The 23566-nt window shown below is 37.3% G+C and overlaps 1 protein-coding gene across 17 annotated transcripts in view; it reads right to left on the minus strand.

Annotated features, from left to right (window-relative positions):
* EIF4G3 (eukaryotic translation initiation factor 4 gamma 3) overlaps window positions 1–23566 on the minus strand; it is a 397045-nt gene that overhangs the window by 60126 nt on the left and 313353 nt on the right. For all 17 annotated transcript variants that reach the window (XM_082614842.1, XM_082614845.1, XM_082614849.1 and 14 more), the window contains 2 exons: window positions 20518–20688; window positions 12043–12240 (listed from right to left, as the gene is read on the minus strand). In XM_082614842.1, coding sequence (XP_082470968.1) covers window positions 12043–12240; window positions 20518–20688 — 369 coding nt within the window. The remainder of the gene's footprint in view (window positions 1–12042; window positions 12241–20517; window positions 20689–23566) is intronic.

Consider the following 23566-nt stretch of genomic DNA (forward strand, 5'->3'; position numbering starts at 1 on the left):
TGTGGTGAGCGGGGGCTACTCTTCGTTGTGGTGTGTGGGCTTCACACTGTGGTGGCTTCTCTGTTGCAGAGCACGGGCTTCAGTAGTTGTGGCACGTGGGCTCAGTAGTTGTGGCTCATGGCCTTGGCTGCTCCATGGCATGTGGGATCTTCCCGGACCAGGGATCGAACCTGTGTCCCCTGCATTGGCAGGCAGATTCTTTTCTTTTTTTTTTTTTTTTTTGTGGTACGCGAGCATCTCACTGTTATGGCCTCTCCCATTGCGGAGTACAGGCTCTGGACACACAGGCTCAGCAGCCATGGCTCACAGGCCCAGCCGCTCCGTGGCATGTGGGATCCTCCTGGACCGGGGCACGAACCCGTGTCCCCTGCATCGGCAGGCCGACTCTCAACCACTGCGCTACCAGGGAAGCCCTGGCAGGCAGATTCTTAACCACTGCGCCACCAGGGAAATCCCAACAAGTATAATTTTCATCTAACAGTAGTCCGTGATCAAAACTAAGATACATAAGTATTTCAAATGGGTTGTTTGGGAGATGATTTCTCAGGAAGTGAGGGAGTCAAGGAGGAATATTTTATAGTAAGACTGCTTGGTAAGCTAGATTCGCTGGAGAGCACCTACCTTTTCATTTTCACACAACAGTAAACTAACCATGTGACATTACATTACACTGTAAACTAACAGTGTCCATCTCATATTGTGATGAGATCTGTCCACATACCGGTCAGCCAGCAATCTTGGATATGAATGCTGTCAGCATCAGGTAGTTATTTTCTTCAAGCAATAGGATTTGTACTGCTAATATATTTGTTAGTGTTGAGGGTAGATACTCCTTATCCTTAAAAGGATGAAACTCCCTGAGAATCATCAAGGACTATCAGCTGTGTGTTAATTATAGTAGTCAAATAGGAAACTAGAAAATAGAAGGACAAGTACTGGCCTTGCTTAGCATGCTCAGGATTTTGAATGCTCTCCCAGAACATAAAGATGCTAGTGGTAACTCATGGTCCATTAGTTATTTTGCTCGAAGCATGTTCTGGTCTGAGGTAAAGTATTTGGAATGACTAGTATAATATAAACAAGTGGTTCCCCCAAACTAACTCTAAAATGCAAAGTGAACAGCAATAAATCAATTGTCTGACTATAACTCATAGGTCTATGAGTCCATTTATCAGTGGTTATATCCTGACCTTAGTAAATCCCCAACCTAAAAATGAACTTAACATAATCTGTATGTATTATGAACACATCTATCAAAATGCAGCTCTATTAGATACAGGTGGAGAGGTATACAGTGCTTAGGGATACCCACAAGGGAGTGGTCAAGTTATGAAATGGTAAGTCAATTCTCATCAATCTTTTCTTCAAAACATTTTTGGACTTCCCTGGTGGTGCAGTGGTTAAGAATCTGCCTGCCGATGTAGGGGACATGGGTTCAAGCCCTGGTCTGGGAAGATCCCACATGCCACGGAGCAACTAAGGCTGTGCGCCACAACTACTGAGCCTGCACTCTAGAGCCCACGGGCCACAACTACTGAGCCCGCCTGCCACAACTACTGAAGCCTGCGTGCCTAGAGCCTGTGCTCCGCAACAAGAGGAGCCACCGCAATGAGAAGCCCGCACACTGCAAGGAAGAGTAGCCCCCGCTCACCGCAACTAGAGAAAGCCTGCATGCAGCAACAAAGACCCAATTCAGCCAAAGTTAAAAAAAAAATTAAAAAAATAAATAAATGAAAAAAACCAAACATTTTTCATCTCTCCTCAGGCAAGTTGCACATCCTTCCTCCTCCAGTTGACTCCAGCCACTTGCTGTTGCCTAAGGCCAACTTTTCATGTCTGTAATTCCAGGCTTTATTTCTGAAGAGATTTAATTGTGTCTCCCTTGTTCTCTTAGTGTCTCTTCCTATAATCAGTCCTATCCTTCTTTTCACATCTTGCTTTAAAGCACTTAAAAAGTGGCAACATTAAAAGTCCTGGATGTGGTATAACAGGACACAGAATGCTCAAAAATATACCCTTTAGTGCCACTCTCTATAGCTGAGGTATGCATGCCTGCCACAGCAGAGATAAAAAGTAACAAAAGTACGGTCTTAAGTTATACAATAAAAAGTTGTTAGTTATTCTTTCATTCATGCATCTACCCACTCACTCAAGACGTATGTCTGAGGGTCTATTATGCACCAGGAACCATTCTAGGCACTAGGAATTTAGCAGTGGAAAAACCAAGAAAAAGTCCCTGCCCTTAGGAACTTACGTTCTAATGGAGTTCTGAGATGGGGGTTTTCTTTAAATTTTGATTAAAACAAAAGCATCTCCATTAAAATGACTAATAACCCAATTTAAAATTTTATTTAAGCACAGATTTAGATACAGGATAGCAATTTCTCTTGTCTACTCTTCTTCACTGGCAGCTTGATTCAGATGTCCTCCTCCTCCTAAGAGGAGTACTGAGTTCTAGTTAAATGCCCCACAGTTTGTGAAGGAGGTCTTGCAGGTCTCTTCAGTCATTCCTAGTCGAGCCAGGAGAAGCAGCAGCATACTCCAGAGGCATGGGTTACTATCTCTTAAGATGCCCTTAAGCCTTATGTGCCAGAAGTTCACTCAGAAGAGCATGGTAGAGGTAGGCAGCTGTGTATATGTCTAAATAAGTGTGTCTGTGTACATAATAAATATGGCACATGCAGAGTAACTTGGTAAAGCCAAAACTATTATATCAATTTCCTCTGTAAATCTAAAGAATTCCTTTCTTAAAAGCCTACCCTTTAATATGTCATGGAAAACTGACACACAATAATAATTGTATTCTCAAGCCCTCCCCTAGATAATCACTGCAAAGTAACAAAGGAGGTTTTAAATGGAGGTGTGTGATCCAGGTGAACGAGAAGGAGGCAGAAAAAAGGTTTAAAAACTACTCTGAGGGACTTCCCTGGCAGTCCAGTGGTTAGGACTCCGCACTTTCACTGCCGAGGGTGGGCGTTCAGTCCCTGGTCAGGGAACTATATCCCACAAGCTGTGCAGAGCGGCCGAAACAAAACAAAACAACTCAGCTCTGAACAATGAAAACAAGTATTCTCTTAAATCTTAACATCTCAACAATCTAGACCAGGTTTCTCAACCTCGACACTATTAACATTTTGGGTTGGACAATTCTTTGTTGTAGGGGGGCTGTCTTGTGCACTGTAGGATGTTTAGTAGCATCCTGGGCCTTTACCCACTAATATGCCAGTAGCTATAACCAAAAATGTCTCCATACGTTGCCCAAGGTCAGAACAAAACCACAGCTGAGAGTTGAAAACCACCGCTGAGAGTTGAAAACCACTGATATAGGCCATTGTTTGAGCTAGGGTTCTATCATTTAACATTGGAAACCTCTATATGTATAAAATTCCTACTTAGGCAATTTTCTAACTTTCATAAAATAGGGATAATAAAATGGTTGAGGATTAAATGAGTTAGATGTAACAATTTTAGCACACATCTCAAAAAAAATATTCCTATGATTCCCACTACTCCTTACTCTCCCTACTACTACTTAGGACCATAATTATGATTATGTGGGCAACTATAACTAGATTCCATTACTTCAAATGACCAACATGGATAATACATGAAAGTGGCATAGGTCTATACATTTCTTACGACTATGAATCAGGCCAAAGACCTTGCAATTTGACCTGTGGGTGTGTCTTAGTAAAATATATTGATAATGACAAAGAATTTACTTAAATAACTTAATGAATATAATGGATAGAAAAAGAACACCTCCCCTGGGTAATACCTTAATTTTTAAATTCAGTCTTCCATTTCTCTCATTCTATTTGGAGGTACTGTTTATCAAACTAATAATTATGTTTAAAAAAAAAAAACAGGGGCTTCCCTGGTGGTGCAGTGGTTGAGAGTCCGCCTGCCGATGCAGGGGACACGGGTTCATGCCCCTGTCTGGGAAAATACCACATGCCGCGGAGTGGCTAGGCCCGTGAGCCATGGCCGCTGAGCCTGCGCGTCCAGAGCCTGTGCTCCGCAACGGGAGAGGCCACAACAGTGAGAGCCCCGCATACCGCAAAAAAAAAACCAACAAAAAACAAAAAACAAAAAATCAAACTGCCTGTGGTCAAGAAGGTTTGGAAAACTTCGCAGAGAGTAGATCCTTCTTGTTTGATTTCACAGGAAACATCAGCACAGGAAACAGAAACTTAAAGGAAAAAAATCTGCTAAAGCTGGCATTAGTGAAACATATACTACCATTTCAACTTTGGACAACACTGGCCCATAGACATGCCATCTGAAAATAATCAGCTTAACTCCATTTCTTCCCTTAAAATAAAAGAGCACACATTCATGTATTCATCAGTAAACTTTGCTAAAACTTAGTATTTTGCCATATTAATTTAATTTATTTATTTATAAATATTTATTTATTTGGTTGCAATGGGTCTTAGTTGCGGCAGGCAGGCTCCTTACCTATGGCTCCTTAGTTGAGGCATGGATGTGGGATCTAGTTCCCTGACCAGGGATCAAACCCAGGACCCCCTGCATTGGGAGTGCGGAGTCTTAACAACTGTGCCACCATGGAAGTCCTGCCATATTTACTTTAGATCTTTTATTTTTAAGAAACTAAACATTAAAGTTCAAGGGCCCAGAGTACTTTTTTATTTTTCACTCTATTGCTTGTTCTTTTTTTTTTTCTTTTAAGGTTTAGCTTAATGAACACTGAAAGCCCCCCAGAGCCTCACTTAAATTCTCCTTTCAAAGCACTACCACCTTCCAGCCTCCACAGTTAATCCCATTACCCTATACTTTTATAATAAACACTTTCTTGCTTTTCTTTGTTTTACCATCTAGATATGCATCCCCAAACACCATGAAACCACTGTTTCATCTTTGACCTTTAAATAAACAAATCACATAGTATATATTCTTTTGGGTCTGGCTTCTTCTGCTAAAACTTTTTCTTATTAGATCCATGTGTACATAGTTATAGTTTGGGTTGACTGTCCTAGTATGAACATGCAACAATTTATCCATTTTGCTGTTGATGGGCAGTTTCAAGTTTTGATCCGTTATGAATAATGACACAAACATTTTTGTATGTTTCTTGGCACATAAGAAATGTATATTTATCAGCTGGGTATATATTGATACTTAAGAATGGAAATGCTGGTTATAGCAGAAAAAATAACTTCAGCTTTTGTAGATAATGCTCACCTCTTTTCCAAAGTGGCTGTTACAATTTATATTCCTACTGGCAGTGTTTGAGAGTTCTAGTTGCTTCACATATTTGCAAACATCTGGTAAATTTAGCAATCTGGTGTTACTACATGGTTTTTTATCTAGTTGATTAATTTTCTCACATTTATTGGTCATTTGGATAAGCTCTTTGGTGAAGTGTTTGTGTAAGTCTCTTGTCTATTTAAAAAACTGAGTTATTTTCTTATTGATTTCTATTACTTTTTTAAGAAAAACTTTGATATAAGCCCTTAATTGGATTTTTGTGTTGCAATTATCTTCTCCTAACATGTGGCTTGCATTTTCACTTAATAGTGTGACACCTTTTGATGAAAAATGCTAATTTTAATGTAGTTTGATTTACCAATCTTTTCATTTGTATATGGTGACTTTTGTGTCCTAAGAAACTTGCAAATTATTGTCCTCTTTACTATCTTTTTCTTCTTGTAATTAGCTTTACTATGACTAGTTGTAAAAGCTTTCCTTTATTTTCACCCTTTAAAAAAAAAATCATGCTTGGGGTTTGTAGGAAATCTTTTGATTTTACCATCTTTTACCCTCCCTGTAATTTTCCTTTTTTGGGGGTCTCTGTGCTTCAATCTGGATTCTATAAACTTATCTTCTAGTTCATAATTCTTTTCTTCATCTGTGTCTCATAGCTGTTAAATCTATCGAATTCTTAATTTTATTATAATATTCAGTTTTGGACTTCCTATTTGGTCCTTCTTATACTTTCTCATTCTCTATTGAAATTTTCAATCTATCTTTATCACCTTGAACATAAGCATATTCATTTATTATTTGTGCCTGATAAAGTCAGTATCTGGGTCCCAATGTAGGGCATCTGCTTGTTATTGGTTCATTCATACTGTCTTTTTTCCTTGTGTGTCTAATTATTTTTAATTGGGTGCTGGACAGTTTATTTGAAAAACTGTTCATAGAAATAATTTGAAGACTAGTATGATAGTCTCTAAAAAGAATTTTTGATTGCTTATTGCAGGTACCTAGGGGGCACTAACACTGAAATCACCATAATCCAAATTCAAGGATTGAGATGATTTGATGTTGAACTACAGTCCCTGTGAGAGTGGGTGAATTTCTTTCTTTCTTTTTTTATATTTCTTTGCCACCTTGGGTCTTTGTTGCTGCGTGAGGGCTTTCCCTAGTTGCAGCGAGCAGGAGCTACTCTACGTTGCAGTGCGTGGGCTTCTGATTGTGGTGGCTTCTCTTGTTGTGGACCATAGGCTCTAGGCACACGGGCTTCAGTAGTTGTGGTTCACAGGCTTATTAGTTGTGGTGCACAGGCTCTAGAGTGCAGGCTCAGTAGTTGTGGTGCACAGGCTTAGTTGCTCCGTGGCATGTGGGATCCTCCTAGACCAGGGATTGAACCCATGTGCCCTGCATTGGCAGGCAAGATTCTTAACCACTGTGCCACCAGGGAAGTCCCGAGAGTGGGTGAATTTCTGATTCACCCTTGTTCCAAACATTCAGTCCTTTGGGATCCCAACCAAAAGTATAGGAGGATTTACTAGAGCCTCTTCTGCTACTCCTTTCGGTGGGCATTCATCCAACTGTAACCCAATGAAACTTTATGAAAAATAAGTTGTTCAAGTCTTTTAATTGCCTCTTCTAGGGGTAAGTTTTACCAAATGTCTCACTTTTCTTCTGATTTCTACCTTTTCCAGGATCTTAGAAATTCTTTACTGTCTTTTAGCTCTCTGATACACTGAAGATTTTTTAAAATATTGTGACCAGCTTTTCTAATTGTTATCCATGGAAAGGTGCTCTGAATCACCTAACCAGCCAGTACCAGAAGCCACAACAGTTTACCTTAATCCTACTTCCTTCTTTCTCTTACCTTGAATTTGGTGTTTATTTCCAATTTGTATAATTTTATTATATATATTTAATAAATAATTTCATTTTGCATATTAAAAACCTTATTAGATGATGTCATACTATTAATTCGGTAATAAGGTTTTTCAGGTTGATCTATGGTGATACACTTAGCATTACATCATTAATTTTTCTTTTTCTTTTTTTGCAGTACGCGGGCCTCCCACTGTTGTGGCTTCTCCCGTTGCGAAGCACAGGCTCTGGACGCGCAGGCTCTGGACGCGCAGGCTCAGCGTCCATGGCTCACAGGCCCAGGCGCTCTGCAGCATGTGGGATCTTCCCGGACCGGGGCATGAACCCGTGTCCCCTGCATCGGCAGGCGGACTCTCAACCACTGCGCCACCAGGGAAGCCCATCATTAATTTTTTAAAAATTTATTTCAGCTGCATTGGGTCCTCATTGCTGTGCAGGCTTTCTCTAGTTGCAGCAAGCAGGGGCTACTCTTCATTGTGGTGTGTGGACTTCTCATTGAGGTGGCTTCTCTTATTGCGGAGCATGGGCTCTAGGTTTGTGGGCTTCAGTAGTTGTGGCTTGAGGGCTCTAGAGTGCAGGTTCAGTAGTTATGGCACATGGGCTTAGTTGCTCTGCGGCATGTGGGATCTTCCCGGACCAGGGATGAAACTCGTGTCCCCTGCGTTGGCAGGCGGATTCTTAACCAGTGCGCCACCAGGGAAGTCCCTACATCATTAATACTCATTTTTCTTTTTTTGGCTGCTCCATGTGGCTTGCAGGATCTTAGTTCCCTAACCAGGAACTGAACCCGGGCCACAGCAGTGAAAGTGCCAAGTCCTAACCACTGGACCGCCAGGGAATTCCTACATCATTAATTTTAACTACTGCATGTATGTATTACTATTCAAATCCACTGACCAAATAAATTGTGGTATATTCTTATTGTCTTCTTTAGGCTTTTTACAGTTGTTTCCTATTGTTCACTATTAAAATCAATACATAAATAAACATTCTAATATATGATTCTTAGTGCATAACTGGGAATTTCTCTGGGGTATATACCAAGAAGTGAAATTACTGGGGTATAGTATATGAACATCTTCAATGTTGTCGTCCAATTACTCTCCGAAGTGATTATATTCTCTTTCTCAACACTTCAAAATGGTTTCTTTTCTCTCACTCTCATGGATGTGACTTGCATAGAACCATATATTATCTTGTCATTTCCCTAATAATGAATAACACTGAGTATCTTTTCTTAAGTTTATGAGCCAATGGATTTTCATTTCTATGAATTGTCCATTTTTTAATTGGGCTGTTTTTTTTCTTACTGATTTGCTTTTTTTCCCTCCTCAATTCTGGATTCTAATATTTTGGTAGCTATATGTAGTCCAAATAGATTCTCCCAGGCTGTGGCTTTATCTTTTTATTTTATTTACAGCATCATTTGCTGCACCAAGGGTTATAAATTTGATATTTTTCTCCTTTATAGATTATTCATTTTGATTCTTGCTGAAGAAATTTTTCCCCACTCAAAGTTCATAAAGATAGTCTCCTTACTTTTCTCCTAAAAGATTAGCTTTTCATATTTAGATTTTCATTATTCTTATGGTTGTTTGATTTTTGTATTTGGTTTGTATTAGAAATCTATGACTATTCCCACTGCCACCCTTAAGTAAAATAAATCACCCTTAAATAAAATAAAATAAATCTCAAAAGTAAGTTAGCTATGGTGTTAGAAGTTAGGACAGTGGTCACCTTTAAGGAAGAAAGAAAGGTATAATTATATTTACTGACCAGGGTGGTAGGTGTGTTCACTTTGCTGATATACAATGAGCTATAAACTAATGATTTGTACATTTTTCTGTGTACATGTTGTAGTGGTGTGCTAAAGCTGGTTCACCCTAGTTCATGAGGGCCAATTGTTAAACAGGAATTTGTGAGTCAAGTGTCAAACTGTTGGTAGCTTAAAATTAACCATTAAGAGAGTATTTACATCATTAATTTAACAAAAACTACAAATGAGCAATTTTTCTTTTCCCAAACTGCATGTATTTCTGTTATACTGCAATAAAAAAAGTTAAAAAACATATATATCCTTTGGTATATGATATAACTTTGGGGGAACTTATGCTAAAGAAGTAAAATCTCCAGCATGTAAGAATAAATATACTTAGTTGTTTATTGCAGTGCTGTTTCCGGTTACAAAAAAACCTCCAAAACAAAAAACTAGAAACAACATGGGGTGGGGGCGGGGGGCAGGGGCAGAAGAGAGGAAAATGAATGGAAAAATTTTATGTGTGTGTGTGTGTGTGAGTGTGTGTGTAATGTGAAATATGCAACTACTAAAAAGGTATGAGTAAAATCTATCTGTAATGACCTAGCGGGATGCCCAAAACATACTAAGTGGAAAAAAAAGCAAAATGCAAAACCATGATATAATTCAATTAAAGAGAAAATTTTAAATATCCTCTTTATACATATGTATATATTTTTATATGATTTTATGAATATAAGGAAAATTGTGGAACGGTACAACCAAATCGTTCACGTTGATCGCCTTGGAAAGAAAGGAAGCTTAACTGGCTGGGGCTGCAAGTGAGGAGTACTACCTTTCTCTGTGTTTATCCCTATTTTATTTGACTTATTCCAATAGGTGGTTGTTTTGTAATCTAAAAAAATCCAATAGTTTAAAAAATCTTATTATAAGAGGGTATATCATAACAAAAGTCCCATAAATGGTTGGCTTATCTGTGAATTCTTCCCATTCCAAAATAACTTGTATTATGACCAGGCCTTTTCAAGGGTTATTTTCAGCAAGAGTATTCTTCTTTTTTAAAAAATTAACAACCCTTCATTGCTTGCAGCATTAAATTCAAAAATTGGTAAAGAGGGCTTCCCTGGTGGCGCAGTGGTTGAGAGTCCGCCTGCCGATACAGGGGACACGGGTTCGTGCCCCGGTCTGGGAAGATCCCACATGCCGCGGAGCGGCTGGGCCCGTGAGCCATGGCCGCTGAGCCTGCGTGTCCGGAGCCTGTGCTCCGCAACGGGAGAGGCCACAGCAGTGAGAGGCCCGCGTACCACACACACACACACACACACAAAAATTGGTAAAGAGCACAAAAGTATGAACCAGAAGGTCTGGGATCTAGTCCTAGTTCTAATTTCTGACTACATGATGTCATGGCTCTCACAATGAAAATGAGAGGCACAAGCTGAAGAATCAGTTTGCTTTCAGATAACTGTGGTATGTTAGAAGGCAATATGGCAAGTGATGAGAGTTAAATAATCCTAGATTTGAGCTCTAGCACTGCCACTTACTAGGTATGTGATCTTGGGCAAGTTATTTACCCTTTTTTAAGCCTCAGTTTCTTATTCAATAAATAAGTTATTTACCCTTTTTTAAGCCTCAGTTTCTTATTCAATAAAGTGGGGCTATGACCCACTGACCTTTCAGGGTTATAAAGACTGTTAAAATGACAAATGTAAACCACCTACCCATAGTGCAACCTAGTAGGTGCTAAATAGATGGTTTCTGCTATTATAATCATCCTCATTCTATTATCTAGCATTTTAAGATCTTCACAATCTTTTCCACCACCAATTTAGTTTTGAATCATTTAGGGACTACAACACGCCAAATACAGAGCTAGGACGTTAACATATGCAATCTCATTTATTTTAATTAATTTTATCAATATAATAACCTTGAATTGTATGAGTTAATCTTATTTTATGGATTAAAAAATGAGGCTTAAAGAAGTTATGTAACTATTCTGAGGTTATAAAGTCAGCAAATGGCAGAGTTGGAATTCAAATTTAAATTTTAAACTTAAAATTTTAAACCTAGAACTATGATATTCCAAAGTCAGTGGTTGGAAACATTATGCCATGCTTGTTGCCTTAGACTTGAGCCTGCATGGAATACGTTCTTCCTTCTCTATACTTGTACCCCCCCGACCCCCTTCCATCCAGGCTGAACTCAAACTCTACTTGCTTCAGAAAAGTTTGTCATTCTCCCACAAATATAGTGATTTCTTTTTCCTTCAACTTGATTTTTCAGGCTAAACCACCCATTCAGACATCAACACACTGCAATATCACAAAGTACCTTATAAGTGATTTTTTTCTTGCTAATGTTGCTTTTTCCAATATGGATTTTTAGTACCTTAAAGACAGAAAATGTACCTTTTCCAAGTCCCAACAGACTTACCTACCTTTGACACAGGTACTCAAAAATACTGGTATAAAATGATGGAATTTTGAATTTTCATAGTGAGGCACAATGACGATAAGTTGCGATAATTAAGAAAAGACTCAAATGTTAAAGGACACACATTTCTGATACAAGTACCTTGGTAATAGTAACAGGAAGAGAAAACACAGATGGTACATGGCAGTTTTATGACTGCAGAATAGAGGACAATGAACACTAACCAGAAGCTCTTTGGTCTCCCATTCTTTCTTGCCCTAGATTTGACAGGCTGTGGACAACGTAAAGAGAAAGAAATCTAATAGTTTCTAAGACAGTATCATCAGTTTGAAACCTTTATGACCACAACTACCCTACCACTTTTACCAAGGCTAGACTTAGAATCAACATGATTTTCAATTTTGAATCTAAATGTAAATGTAAGCATTTGCTTTATTTCTATAAGATGACACCCCAGGAAAAATTGGTTGCCCGTGACAAAAATTTCACAGTACAAATTTAAACCTTATTTGATCTTCCTCACATTGCATGGGACTATATCATGCCTATTTCAGTCTCATCTCCATATTCCCTCCAGACGTGAGTAGATATTTTAAAAAAGCAAGATTATTTTTATACAATGAGGATATTACATAAAGTACTAAAAATATATTCTCCCCTTTACTCTGCCCCATTAACACTCTGGGAAGAATGTGTAGTGAGGGGAGAATATACCTCTTGGAGATTTCTGGTTTTACTCCTTCCTCTCTTCTTACCGTTACTAGACATCGACACATGTTTGCGTAAGCCACAGAGAAACTGGGTTCGTCAATAGCCTTCTCAAAGACCAGGTCAATGACTCCTTTCAGCCGCTCCTCTGTGTCAACAGTAAGTCCTGACACTTGCTTCATCAGTTGGTTGAACATCTGTGGTGTCAATTTATTTAAGATACTTCGAACTTTTCTAAAAAGTTCCTAGAAGGACCACAAAAAAAGAAAAGACCATTATATTAACTGTGACAATATGATGCTTTCTATAAGGATTAATATCTTGTTTATAATTTATAAGTGTGAGTTCCTAAATTATTAACAAAAATTGTGAACTAGTCATAGAAATAATTAAATCCACCTATTTTAACATCTAGTAAAAATTTACACCACCTCTTTTTCACTATGGATGAGAATTCAAGGAACTAGGTATGTTTTCCACTTCACTGGTGGGACTATAATTTGGTACATTTCCAAGGGCAATTTGGCAATGTGTACTGAAACTCTTAAAACTGTGAAGTGCCCTTTAAACCAGCAATTATACTTTCAGAAATTTATTCATATTTAAGGATAGGTTAAAAAAGGTTTAAGCCATCATAACTTCCATCAATTACCCTTTACAGCAAATAACTTAAATGTCTTAAAATAGGAATTTGTCTACATTATGGTATAATACAAATCATGGTATAAAACAGTAGGCAGGAGTCTTTTAAAATGATGTTATAGAAACCCTCATCAAATCAGAAATAGAAGTGAACTTCCTTAACTAGAAAAAGGCCATGGATAACCCTACTTAATGGTGAAAGAATGAATGCTTTCCCCCTAAGAATGGGAACAAGGCAAAAATGTCTGTTCCCACCATTCCTATTCAAAATCTTACTGGAGGTCCTATTCAGTGGAATAATGCAAAGAAAAAGAACTACAGCCCATACAGATTGTAAAGGAAGAGATAAAACTCCCTATTCACAAATGATATGATTGTCTCCACAGAAAATCATAAGGCATATTATAGAGACACTAGAATTAATAAGTGAGTCTAGTAGGTTTGTAGAACACAAGTCAATATATAAAACTCAATTTTATTTTTATGTATTAGCAACAAACAACTAGAAATTACATTTTTAAAAAGTACAATCTATAACAGCACCAAAACCATGAAGTACTTAGAGAAGAATTATCAAAATATTCATAGGAGTTGTGTGATGAAACATACAAGTCACTGATGAAAGAAATCAAGGAGGACCAAAATAAATAGAGATCTATATCATGTTCATGTATTAGAAGACTCATTATTGTTAAGTTGCCAGTTTTCTCTGAAGAGACCTACAGATTTAACACAACCGAAATAAAAATCCTAGTAGGGTTTTTTTTTTTTTGGGGGGGGGAGTAGAAATCAAGAACATGATTCTACAATTTAAATGGAAAAACAAAAAACTAGAATAGCTTAACAATTTTGAAAAATAACAAAATGTGGAAGACTCCTACAACCTAATTTCAATATTTACTATATACATGAAACTACTATGCATAGACAGTGTGATACTGGCCAGAGGACAGACATAACAGATCACTGGAACAGAATGAAAAGCCTAGAAACAGATTCATACATATGTGATGAATTGATTTTCAACAAAGGTACAAAGGAAATTCAACGGAGAAAGGATAGTCTTTTCAACAAATGGTGCTGGAACAACTGAATATCCATAAGCAAAAAAAAAAAAAAGAATCTTGATTCACACCTTGCATATAACACAAAAATTAACTAAAACTGGATCACAGACCAAAATGTGAAACCCCAAACTAAAAACTTGTAGAACAGAACACAGGACAAAGCTTTCTATTCTTGTATGCAAAGCACAATGTATGCATTTCTATTCTTGTATGCAAAAGCACAAAGTATGAATGAAAACACTGACAAATTGAGCATCATCTAAGTTAAAAACTTCTACTTGGCAAAAGACACTATTAAGAGAATGAAAAGACAAACCACAGACTGGGAGAAAATTTTTGCAAAATACACATTTGATAAAGGATTTATATGCAGAGTTAAAAAAAAAAAAAAACCTCTCAAAACTCAGTGATAAGACAGCACACCAACCAATGAAACAGGCCAAAAGATATAAACAAAATTTTACCGAAGAAGATAACACAAGTGGCAAAGAAGCACATGAAAAGATGTGCTTATTCAACATATTTGTCATTTGAGAAATGCAAATTAAAACTACAATGAGATATTATAACACATCCATTAGAATGGTTAAAATTTACAGAGCAGAAAATAGTAAGTGTTGGTGAAGACTGAATTATTGAAACTCTCATGCCTTGCCAGTAACATCCTGGAAACAGTTTAGTATTTTCTAATAAACTTAAACCTATGTTTAGCACACAACTCACTGATTCCATAGCTAGGAATCTACCCCAAAGAAACAAAAACATATGTTCACACAAATCCTGTATGTGAATGTTTATAGCAATTTTATTCATAACTGCTAAAACCTGGAAACTGTTTACCCTGTGAATGGATCCAGTAATAAAAAAGAATAACCTAATAATACACGTAATATTATGGATGAATATCAAATGCATATGCTGAGTAAAAGAAGCTTTATTCTGAATGATTCCATTTAAATGACATTCTGGAAAAGGCAACATTATAGGGACAAACACATGGCTGACTGCCAGAGGTGGGCATGGGCGGGAGAGGATGAATACAAAGCAGTACATGAAAATTTCAGGGGGCTGATGGAATTGTTCTGTATCTTGATTGTGGTGGTAGTTATATGACTGTGTGTGTGTGTCAACAATTATAAAACTATACACAAAAAAGTAAATTTTACTAAATGTAAATTACACCTCAGTAAAAATATGAAGTTGTAAAAATCTATGAAATCATGATATAATAACCTGAAAAGGCCTATAAAATGTTTTGTTTGATCCCTATATATCTGAATACAAGGATTTTTAGAATATGTACCCCTATGTCAATAGTTTTCTCTAGGCAGAAGATAGTAAATACATTGAAAAAAAATTATACTATCAACTTTTTAAGCAATGAGTCAGTATCACTTTTCTTTCTTTTTCTTTTTTTTTTTTTTTGCGGTACGCGGGCCTCTCACTGTCGCGGCCTCTCCCGTTGCAGAGCACAGGCTCCGGACGCACAGGCTCAGCGGCCATGGCTCACGGGCCCAGCCACTCCGCGGCATGTGGGATCCTCCCAGAACGGGGCGCGAACCTGCGTCCCCTGCATCGGCAGGCGGACTCTCAACCACTGTGCCACCAGGGAAGCCCAGTATCACTTTTATAAAGAAAAATTTTTTTCAAGTTTATTAGAGATGGGGGAGTCATGCACTTCTCTAAATTGCCTATATCAATTGAGACAGTATCATGTAGGTCTAAATCTTTAATTTGTGCTTTACATAAAAACAAAATAAAATAAAAACAAAACCCAGCCTTCAGATCTTCAAATATATCAGAAGATAATTTAAGCTTATAAAAACAGGATAATAAAAAGGTCATTTATTGAAGTAACGTACAGCAAGTGACCGACTACAGTTCATAATACTCTGTAGCGGGACTTCCCTGGTGACAAAGTGCCTAAGAATCCACCTGCCAGTGCAGGGGACATGGGGTCGATCTCTGGTCCGGGAAGATCCCACATGCCACAACGCAACTACACCTGTGCGCCACAACTACTGAGCCCACGTGCCACAACTACTGAAGCCTGCAGCCTAGAGCCCATGCTCTGCAACAAGAGAAGCCACCGCAATGAGGAGCCTATGCACTGCAATGAAGAGCAGCCACCGTTTGCTGCAACCAGAAAAAGCTCTCACACAGCAGTGAAGACCCATCACAGCCAAAAATAAATAAATAAATAAATTTATTTAAAAAAATACTGTGTTGCAAATATCCTATGATATGGCTTATATGTGGAATCTAAAAAAAAAGGTACAAATGAACTTATTTACAAAACAGAAACAGGGTCACAGATGTAGAAAACAAATTTATGGTTATCAGGGGGGAAGGGGAGGGAGGGATAAATTGGGAGATTGGGATTAACATATACACAGTATTATATATAAAACAGGTAACTAATAAGGAACTACTGTACAGCACAGGGAACTCTACTTAATACTCTGTAATGACCTATATGGAAAAAGAATCTAAAAAAGAGTGGATATACGTATACATATAACCGATTCACTTTGCCGTACACCTGAAACTAACACAACATTGTAAATCACCTATACTCCAATAAAAATTAAAAAAACAAGAAAAAAATAATACTGTGCTGCATATTTGAAAAGTTCTTATCACAAGAAAAAAAATGTTGTAATTCTGCATGATGATGCATGTTAATTAGACTAATTGTGGTGATCATTTTGCAATATTTATACAAATATTGAATCATCATGTTGTACACCTGAAACTAATATAATGTTCTATGTCAATTTATACCTCAATTAAAAAAAGAAGGAAATCTCCAGCATCAAAAAACAACAGGGTTTCCCTGGTGGCACAGTGGTTGAGAGTCCGCCTGCCGATGCAGGGGACACGGGTTCGTGCCCCGGTCCGGGAGGATCCCACATGCCGCGGAGCGCCTGGGCCCGTGAGCCATGGCCGCTGGGCCTGCACGTCCGGAGCCTGTGCTCTGCAGCGGGAGGGGCCACAGCGGTGAGAGGCCCGCGTACCGCAAAAAAAAAAAAAAAAGACTGAAAATCATTTATTCATTATAACTGAATATCTATTTGATGCTCCCAAAATTCTGTATTAAGTACAAATGAAGCATAAGGCACAGTAATCAAAACCATTAAAATTTAGCTGCAAAGACAAGAAAGTTACAAGAGAAATGATGGAGCAAAGCACGAAATTGACTAGAAGCCAGAGAAGTGAGTCATTTAGGTACAAGAGAGGTCAGAGGCAATGGGTTAGTCAGGAAATACCTTTAGAAGGAAATGAGAATAGGGCCAGATTATGAAGGGCAGAAGAAGCTGGCTAAATGAAAAAAAGGGGGAGAAGACATTTTAGGAAGGGGAAAATATTTTAGGAAGGAATTGTTACTGAGGCTCTTCTATTTCAGGAATAGAAAACAAGGAAAGATCAGAGGACTAGGGACTTCCCTGCTGGTGCAGTGGTTAAGACTCTGTGTTCCTAACGCAGGGGCCCCAGGTTCGATCCCTGGTCAGGGAACTAGATCCCACATGCATGCTGCAACTAAGAGTTTGCATGCCACAACTAAGGAGCCCGACTGCCACAACTAAGACCCAGCACAACCAAATAAATAATAAGTAAATAAATATTTTAAAAAACCAAAACAGATCAGAGGACTAGTGTGCACTAGTTGGGAGAGAAAATGATAGGACTTAAATGATAGATTAAAAGCTAGAGTGAAGAGATAAAAATCAGCCTCTCAGGTAGATGAGTCAGGCAGCAGCAGTGGGAATACTGTATCAAGAGAAGAAAGATGAAGCAGGGAACCCCAGCAGTGGAACCACAACAGCAGTGTATGTATGTGGAAGTAGTCTAGACATGTCATTAGCAATGATTTCCTAGAAATGTTTCAAGGAAAAGATTAAATCTTATGATACAGGAAAAATAAGGGCATTGGTGGTCATTCATAATGTTGTTATAAATACAGTGGTAGGAACAAAAGTCAGGGTGAATGAGTTTTCTGGAAGTGGAGGCAACAATAAAACTGTTGTTTTGACAAAAGGAAAGAAATAGAATAACAGGTAGCAGGAGCAACAGGTCAACATGGGGTATACCTGTGCAGAGGAGAAGAATAAAAACACAAGAAAGAGAGGGAATGAAGCAAAGATGTTCTGTATTAAGAAGAAAAAGTATCAAGAAAAAGGAGGTTGTATTGGCCCTGAAAAAGAAGTCTATTAATCCTGCACTGTATTTGCTTTATCTATTCACTGAAGAAAACTTAGCTAATTAATGACATCTCGAAGTCAATATAATTATTCTTCTGTTTCTGAAATTAATAATGGAGAGAACTTGGTCAGAATAGCCATCACTAAAAAGTCTACAAGTAACAAATGCTAGAGAGGGTGTGGAGAAAAGGGAACCCTCCTACACTGTTGGTGGGAATGTAAACTGGTGCAGCCACTATGGAAAACAGTATGGATGTTCCTTAAAAAACTAAAAACAGAATAGCCTTATGATCCAGCAATTCCACTCCTGGGCATATATCCAGACAAAACTATAATTGGAAAAGATACATGCACCCCCAATGTTCATAGCAGCATTATTTACAATAGCCAAGATATGGAAACAACCTAAATGTCCATCGACAGATGAATGGATAAAGAAGATGTGAGATATATATATATATATATAGAGAGAGAGAGAGATAGATAGATATGATGGAATACTACTCAGCCATAAAAAAGAATGAAATAATGTCATTTGCAGCAACATGGATGGACCTAGAGATTATCATACTAAGTGAAGTAAGTCAGAAAGAGAAAGACAAATGCCATGTGATATCACTTATATGATGTAGAATCTAAAATATGACACAAAGGCACTTATCTACAAAACAGAAACAGACTCACAGACATAGAAAACAAATTTATGGTTACAGAAGGGGAAAGGGGGTAGGGGAGGGATAAATTAGAGTTTGGAATTAGCAGATACACACTACTACATATAAAATAGATAAACCACAAGGTCCTACTGTATAGCACAGGGAACTATGTTCAATATCCTATAATAAACCATAATGGAAAAGAATATGAAAAAGAATATATGTATGATATACATACACACACACATATCTGAGTCATTTTGCTGTATACTAGAAACTAACACAACATTGTAAATCAACTATACTTCAATAAAAAAATTTTTAAAAAATCATGGGGAGAATTCTGTTACAGAGTAAAGAGGCAGATTACAAATCACAACAAACGGACTATTCAGTAACTACAACACTGTGAGTAACAGTCTCTTAAAGCTTGTTTCTTCTAGGAAGAAGAAAAAAGAGACAGTATCTATTCCTTCCTTCATAGGTGTTGTAAGAATCTAATGAAATACGGCACTAATACAAGTGCCTTAAATACTAAAACAAGATCTTTTCATCTTCAATGATAAAGATTTAGCAGGAATTTTAACTATCTTTGTAAACCTTTTAGGTCCCTATTCATTAAGTAATTCTCAGAGGGACTGGAGGGAGGGATGTAGAAGATGCTTTAAAAAAAAAAAAAAAGGTTGAGATACATTGAGAAGAAATGGAGGAAAGAGTAGGTACTTGATTTTAGTGAGTCTGGAGAAGGATGTACTTAGGGACAAATGTCTGGGGCAATTACTAGAAAGATGAACAAAGGCAAGCAGCCAATTAAGGTTGGACAACATGGCTTTGTGTTGGATCAGTTCATCTTGGTCCTGACTTTGTATGAACAACTTTACTGGTTAGCATATTGTTTAACAAGTATTTATTGAGTATCTACTATGTATGAGGCTCTGTGTGTGCTCAATCAAAATCGGGATTTGTAAGGCACATCTCTTTCCCAGGAACAGTATCACACTAAGTATGTAATTGGGCTCCAGGAACCTGCCACGTGCTTTACACTGCTTCATTTAATCTTCACAATGCCCTATGAGATACATTATATTAGCATCTTAATTAGTATCAAATTAGTATCTTAATTAGTATCAAAACATCCAGGGGCTTCCCTGGTGGCGCAGTGGTTGGGAGTCCGCCTGCCGATGCAGGGGATACGGGTTCGTGCCCCAGTCCGGGAGGATCCCACATGCCGCGGAGAGGCTGGGCCCGTGAGCCATGGCCGCTGAGCCTGCGCGTCCGGAGCCTGTGCCCCGCAATGGGAGAGGCCACAACAGTGAGAGGCCCGCATACCGTAAAAATAAAAATAAAATAAAATAAAAAAAACATCCAAAGGATATAATAGAGGTAACCCAGGGATGGGAACTGGCATTGTGCATACAGCAAAAGACGAATAGAGACTTTGTATAATTTGACACACAAAAATAATTTTGTGTGGATTAAAGGAATTCATTTAATTTACCCTAAGGAGTTCTAAGGGCAGGATATGTACAGAAAGATGCACAGACTTTAATTTTATTACAAAGGACTATGAAGAAGATGGGTTTCTAAATTCTAACTTATTAGAAATGAAACATAAAGCAATATACTAACTAGACTAGCACAGGGTAATGACTGAGAATCTAAAAACACATTTTTAAGAAAAGCAAATATTGATCTAAACCTGAATGACAGAATTCTATGATATATGAGCCCTCTAAATATAGTGTCTGTTTTGAAAAGCACACAGAATGCAATTTCAAGAGAAAACAGTAGGTGGCTGGCATCTATGATAGCTTTTAGAATAATGCTTGTAATATGAAAAAAATCAGAAAAAATCTTAAACTAAAATCTCTACATATAATAACAGGGCAAAAAGACAAATTAAAACAATATCATTATAATTCCAAAACAGTGTTAGAGTGTGCTTCTGTTCTCACCTGGGTTTTAATGTTTTCAGGATCCTCAGCTTGGCTGTCTCGTTTTTGGCTGGGCTTCCAGGCGTTCTCTGCCTTTTTCAGGTGCACGTCTTCTTTTACAGAGACTGTGATGATCTTTCTGGGTTCTCTTCGTTGTCCAGGTTGAGATCTCCGTGGTCCAACATTCAACAACTAGGACAAGAATATTTTTTATAATATCGACACAGAGTACTTAAAATTTACTGTCTCTGCTGTGCTGCTCAAGTCAGGACTGATGAACACACCAAACACTTCTGGATGCAAAGATGGGTACTAGGCATTCAATTTAGATGTGATCTTTTTTTTGGAGGGGTATGTCTTAGAACACCATCACTGTAATTTACACCACCACTACAATTTTTGACCATGAAATCCTAAATGAGATAACTAAAGTGATGGAAAATTATGTTTGATAAAGCTGTTATTCCTAACAAAAAAGATTACCCTTAACTGAAGCGTCTTTTTTTTTTTAACTAGTTATGTGACTTGGGACTGGTCACTTGAACAATTACAAAAATTCACAGGCAGAAATCATCACAGTTACAAATCTGCTTCAAAAACTGGGCCTATAAACTTCATGTGAAATGCAAATACACCCTTACCATAAAAATTATCTACAGCATAGACACCCAGCCTGACTGTAGATCTTAATGGATCCCTCAAAGTTTGCTGGGTCAGAAAGACTAACACAAGTCTTCCTTCTATTATTAATGAAATCCAACTAAATTGCTCTCTGAAAAAAATATCTTCCTTTCTTTGTCAGCTCTTTGTTCCTTCTAGAGTCCCACTATACTCATTCTGTTAAAACCAATATTTGCTAGCATGTCATGCCGGTCATCAAATTAAAAATTGTTACTGTAAGAGCAATGGTAAGTTAAAAGTTATATTCTGTGTATTAAAATATTCATAATAGTTGCTACTCTAAATGCTTGGAAATACTTTTTCACGATTAAATATTTGGGTTGATAATAAGTTCTGCTCCTCCCAGGTCTGTAGCGTATTGACAGCCTTTACTTTCTCTAACATGTCCTTCTCTAAACGATGAGTAAATATTGCAATTAGGTTTCAAGAGGAAAGAAAAAAAAAACTTCACACAAGACATATAGACCAGAACCATATCTCACTTAATGTCCCAACACTACCCTTTAAGTAGAAATTTAAAGGTCATGCTTTATATATAAAGACACATTCTAAGAGACAGGGTCTGAGGCCTTTGATAAGCTTCTGACTTATCTCAGAATTAATTATTCCCTTACCCTTTACCATCTGCCCTAATTAGAAATAGCAGTATCAAGGATGTATCAGGATCAAAACTTAGAATTTCTGGACAATACACAGCAATCTTGTCAAATACATCCAGCTAAAGACTTGGTACTGATGATATGAGCTTAAGACTATTTCATAAACATGAAAAAGCTGAGGTCAAATAAACCCAGAGGTACCACGCATGGTGTAACTGAGAGAGAACTAAAGAGGATCATCATACTAGAAAAGTACCAACAGGGAACAGCTGCTAAACCAGACAGTACTGAAACCTTGATATGGTAGCTCAGGCAAAAGAATTCTGTTAAGAAAAGGTAGTAAACCATGTATTTTCTGGTTCTTATAACTCAGGATATATTCTAGTGTTAATTCATGTGGGTTGCTATCTTTTTCAATGTTTGGATAAAATTCAAAGATCACAAGACATTTAATCAATGCATCTGCACATAAAAATTTGTCAAGAACAAAGACTGGTGGGTGTAATAAAAGGTAATTATGTCAAAATCATGTAAGAGCCATAGTATAATCTGTGGATATAATTTTAATCATGTTTGAATAAAGTTAGAAAACGTCCACTTCCAAAAAAATACTGCAAACACCAATGAATGTTTGAGATTTCTAAAAAGTAAATATGATTTACACTACAACTCTTTACCTGCACCAAGACAGGTAATATGAGTAATATGAGTGAATTTCAAATGAGCAGCATAGAGATGTGAGAAATATTACTAAACAGATAACAACAGTGTTTCAAAGGAAAAAAAAGTTTTGAAAAGATAATATAAACTGTTAGTCTAGGATTAAAAAACTGAAATTATAATCCATGTGCAACCTTCCAAGATAAATTTAACTTTATCTGCATCTCTGGATAAAACTAAGATAGATACTGTTCACAAATATTTACCTAAGTATACTGAGTCCTCAACAGATTACTATTCTTATAAATGCTTAACATCCTTGATTAATTAATCTCTAACATTCTTATGTTTATACTCTGAGAATGTTTACACTCTGAGAATGATTCACTGTCTGGTGAAGTGGACAAAACAGGCAGATTAGAAGACAAAAGAATTGTGGACTCTTGAATACAATTCTGCTACTTATGAGCAAAGTTACTGTGAGCAGGTCTCAACTTTGTTGAACTTAAACTTTCTCACATATTAAATGCTTATCTTACCTACAGGTTATTACGAGGATCACAGGATACAATAAGGCATGTAAAAGGACCTTAAAAACTAGGTACAATATCAGGTATTATCATCAATAGCAAAGGAAAAAAAGAAACTTTTAAAAAAGTGATATATAGACTGGTATAATTACCTTTAAACATTTTGTGTCCTTTGTGTGTGTGTGAAAAACTTAATATACATTGTCAGATTTACAGTATCTTTCAAAAGTTGCACCATATGTAATGAATGACTTATTTACTAAATACAAACAAAATCTAGGATCCTGTGCTGAGGGTTATGGAATATATACAAAGAAATAAAGCCTGTTTTCTTTGCTTGAAGGACAATCCTGACTGATGACTAGAAGAGGAACTCTGAGGTATAATGTGTGCAGGGTCCACAAATGTCAAAACTAAAATGAAGTGTCAAAATTTGAGGCTAACTAGTGAGCCACAATTTTTTTCAGGTGAGCTAAAAAATTTAAAATTTTTTACCCACTCTTTTTCTTAAATGTATTAAATAAGAAACTATACACATCTCTGCTGTAGAATTTAATATACATTGCTCCTATCTCACTCAGAGACTATAAACTCAAACTC

The sequence above is a fragment of the Mesoplodon mirus genome (assembly GCF_964341445.2).
Source record: "Mesoplodon mirus genome assembly, chromosome: 3".
Classification (NCBI taxonomy): domain Eukaryota; kingdom Metazoa; phylum Chordata; class Mammalia; order Artiodactyla; family Ziphiidae; genus Mesoplodon; species Mesoplodon mirus.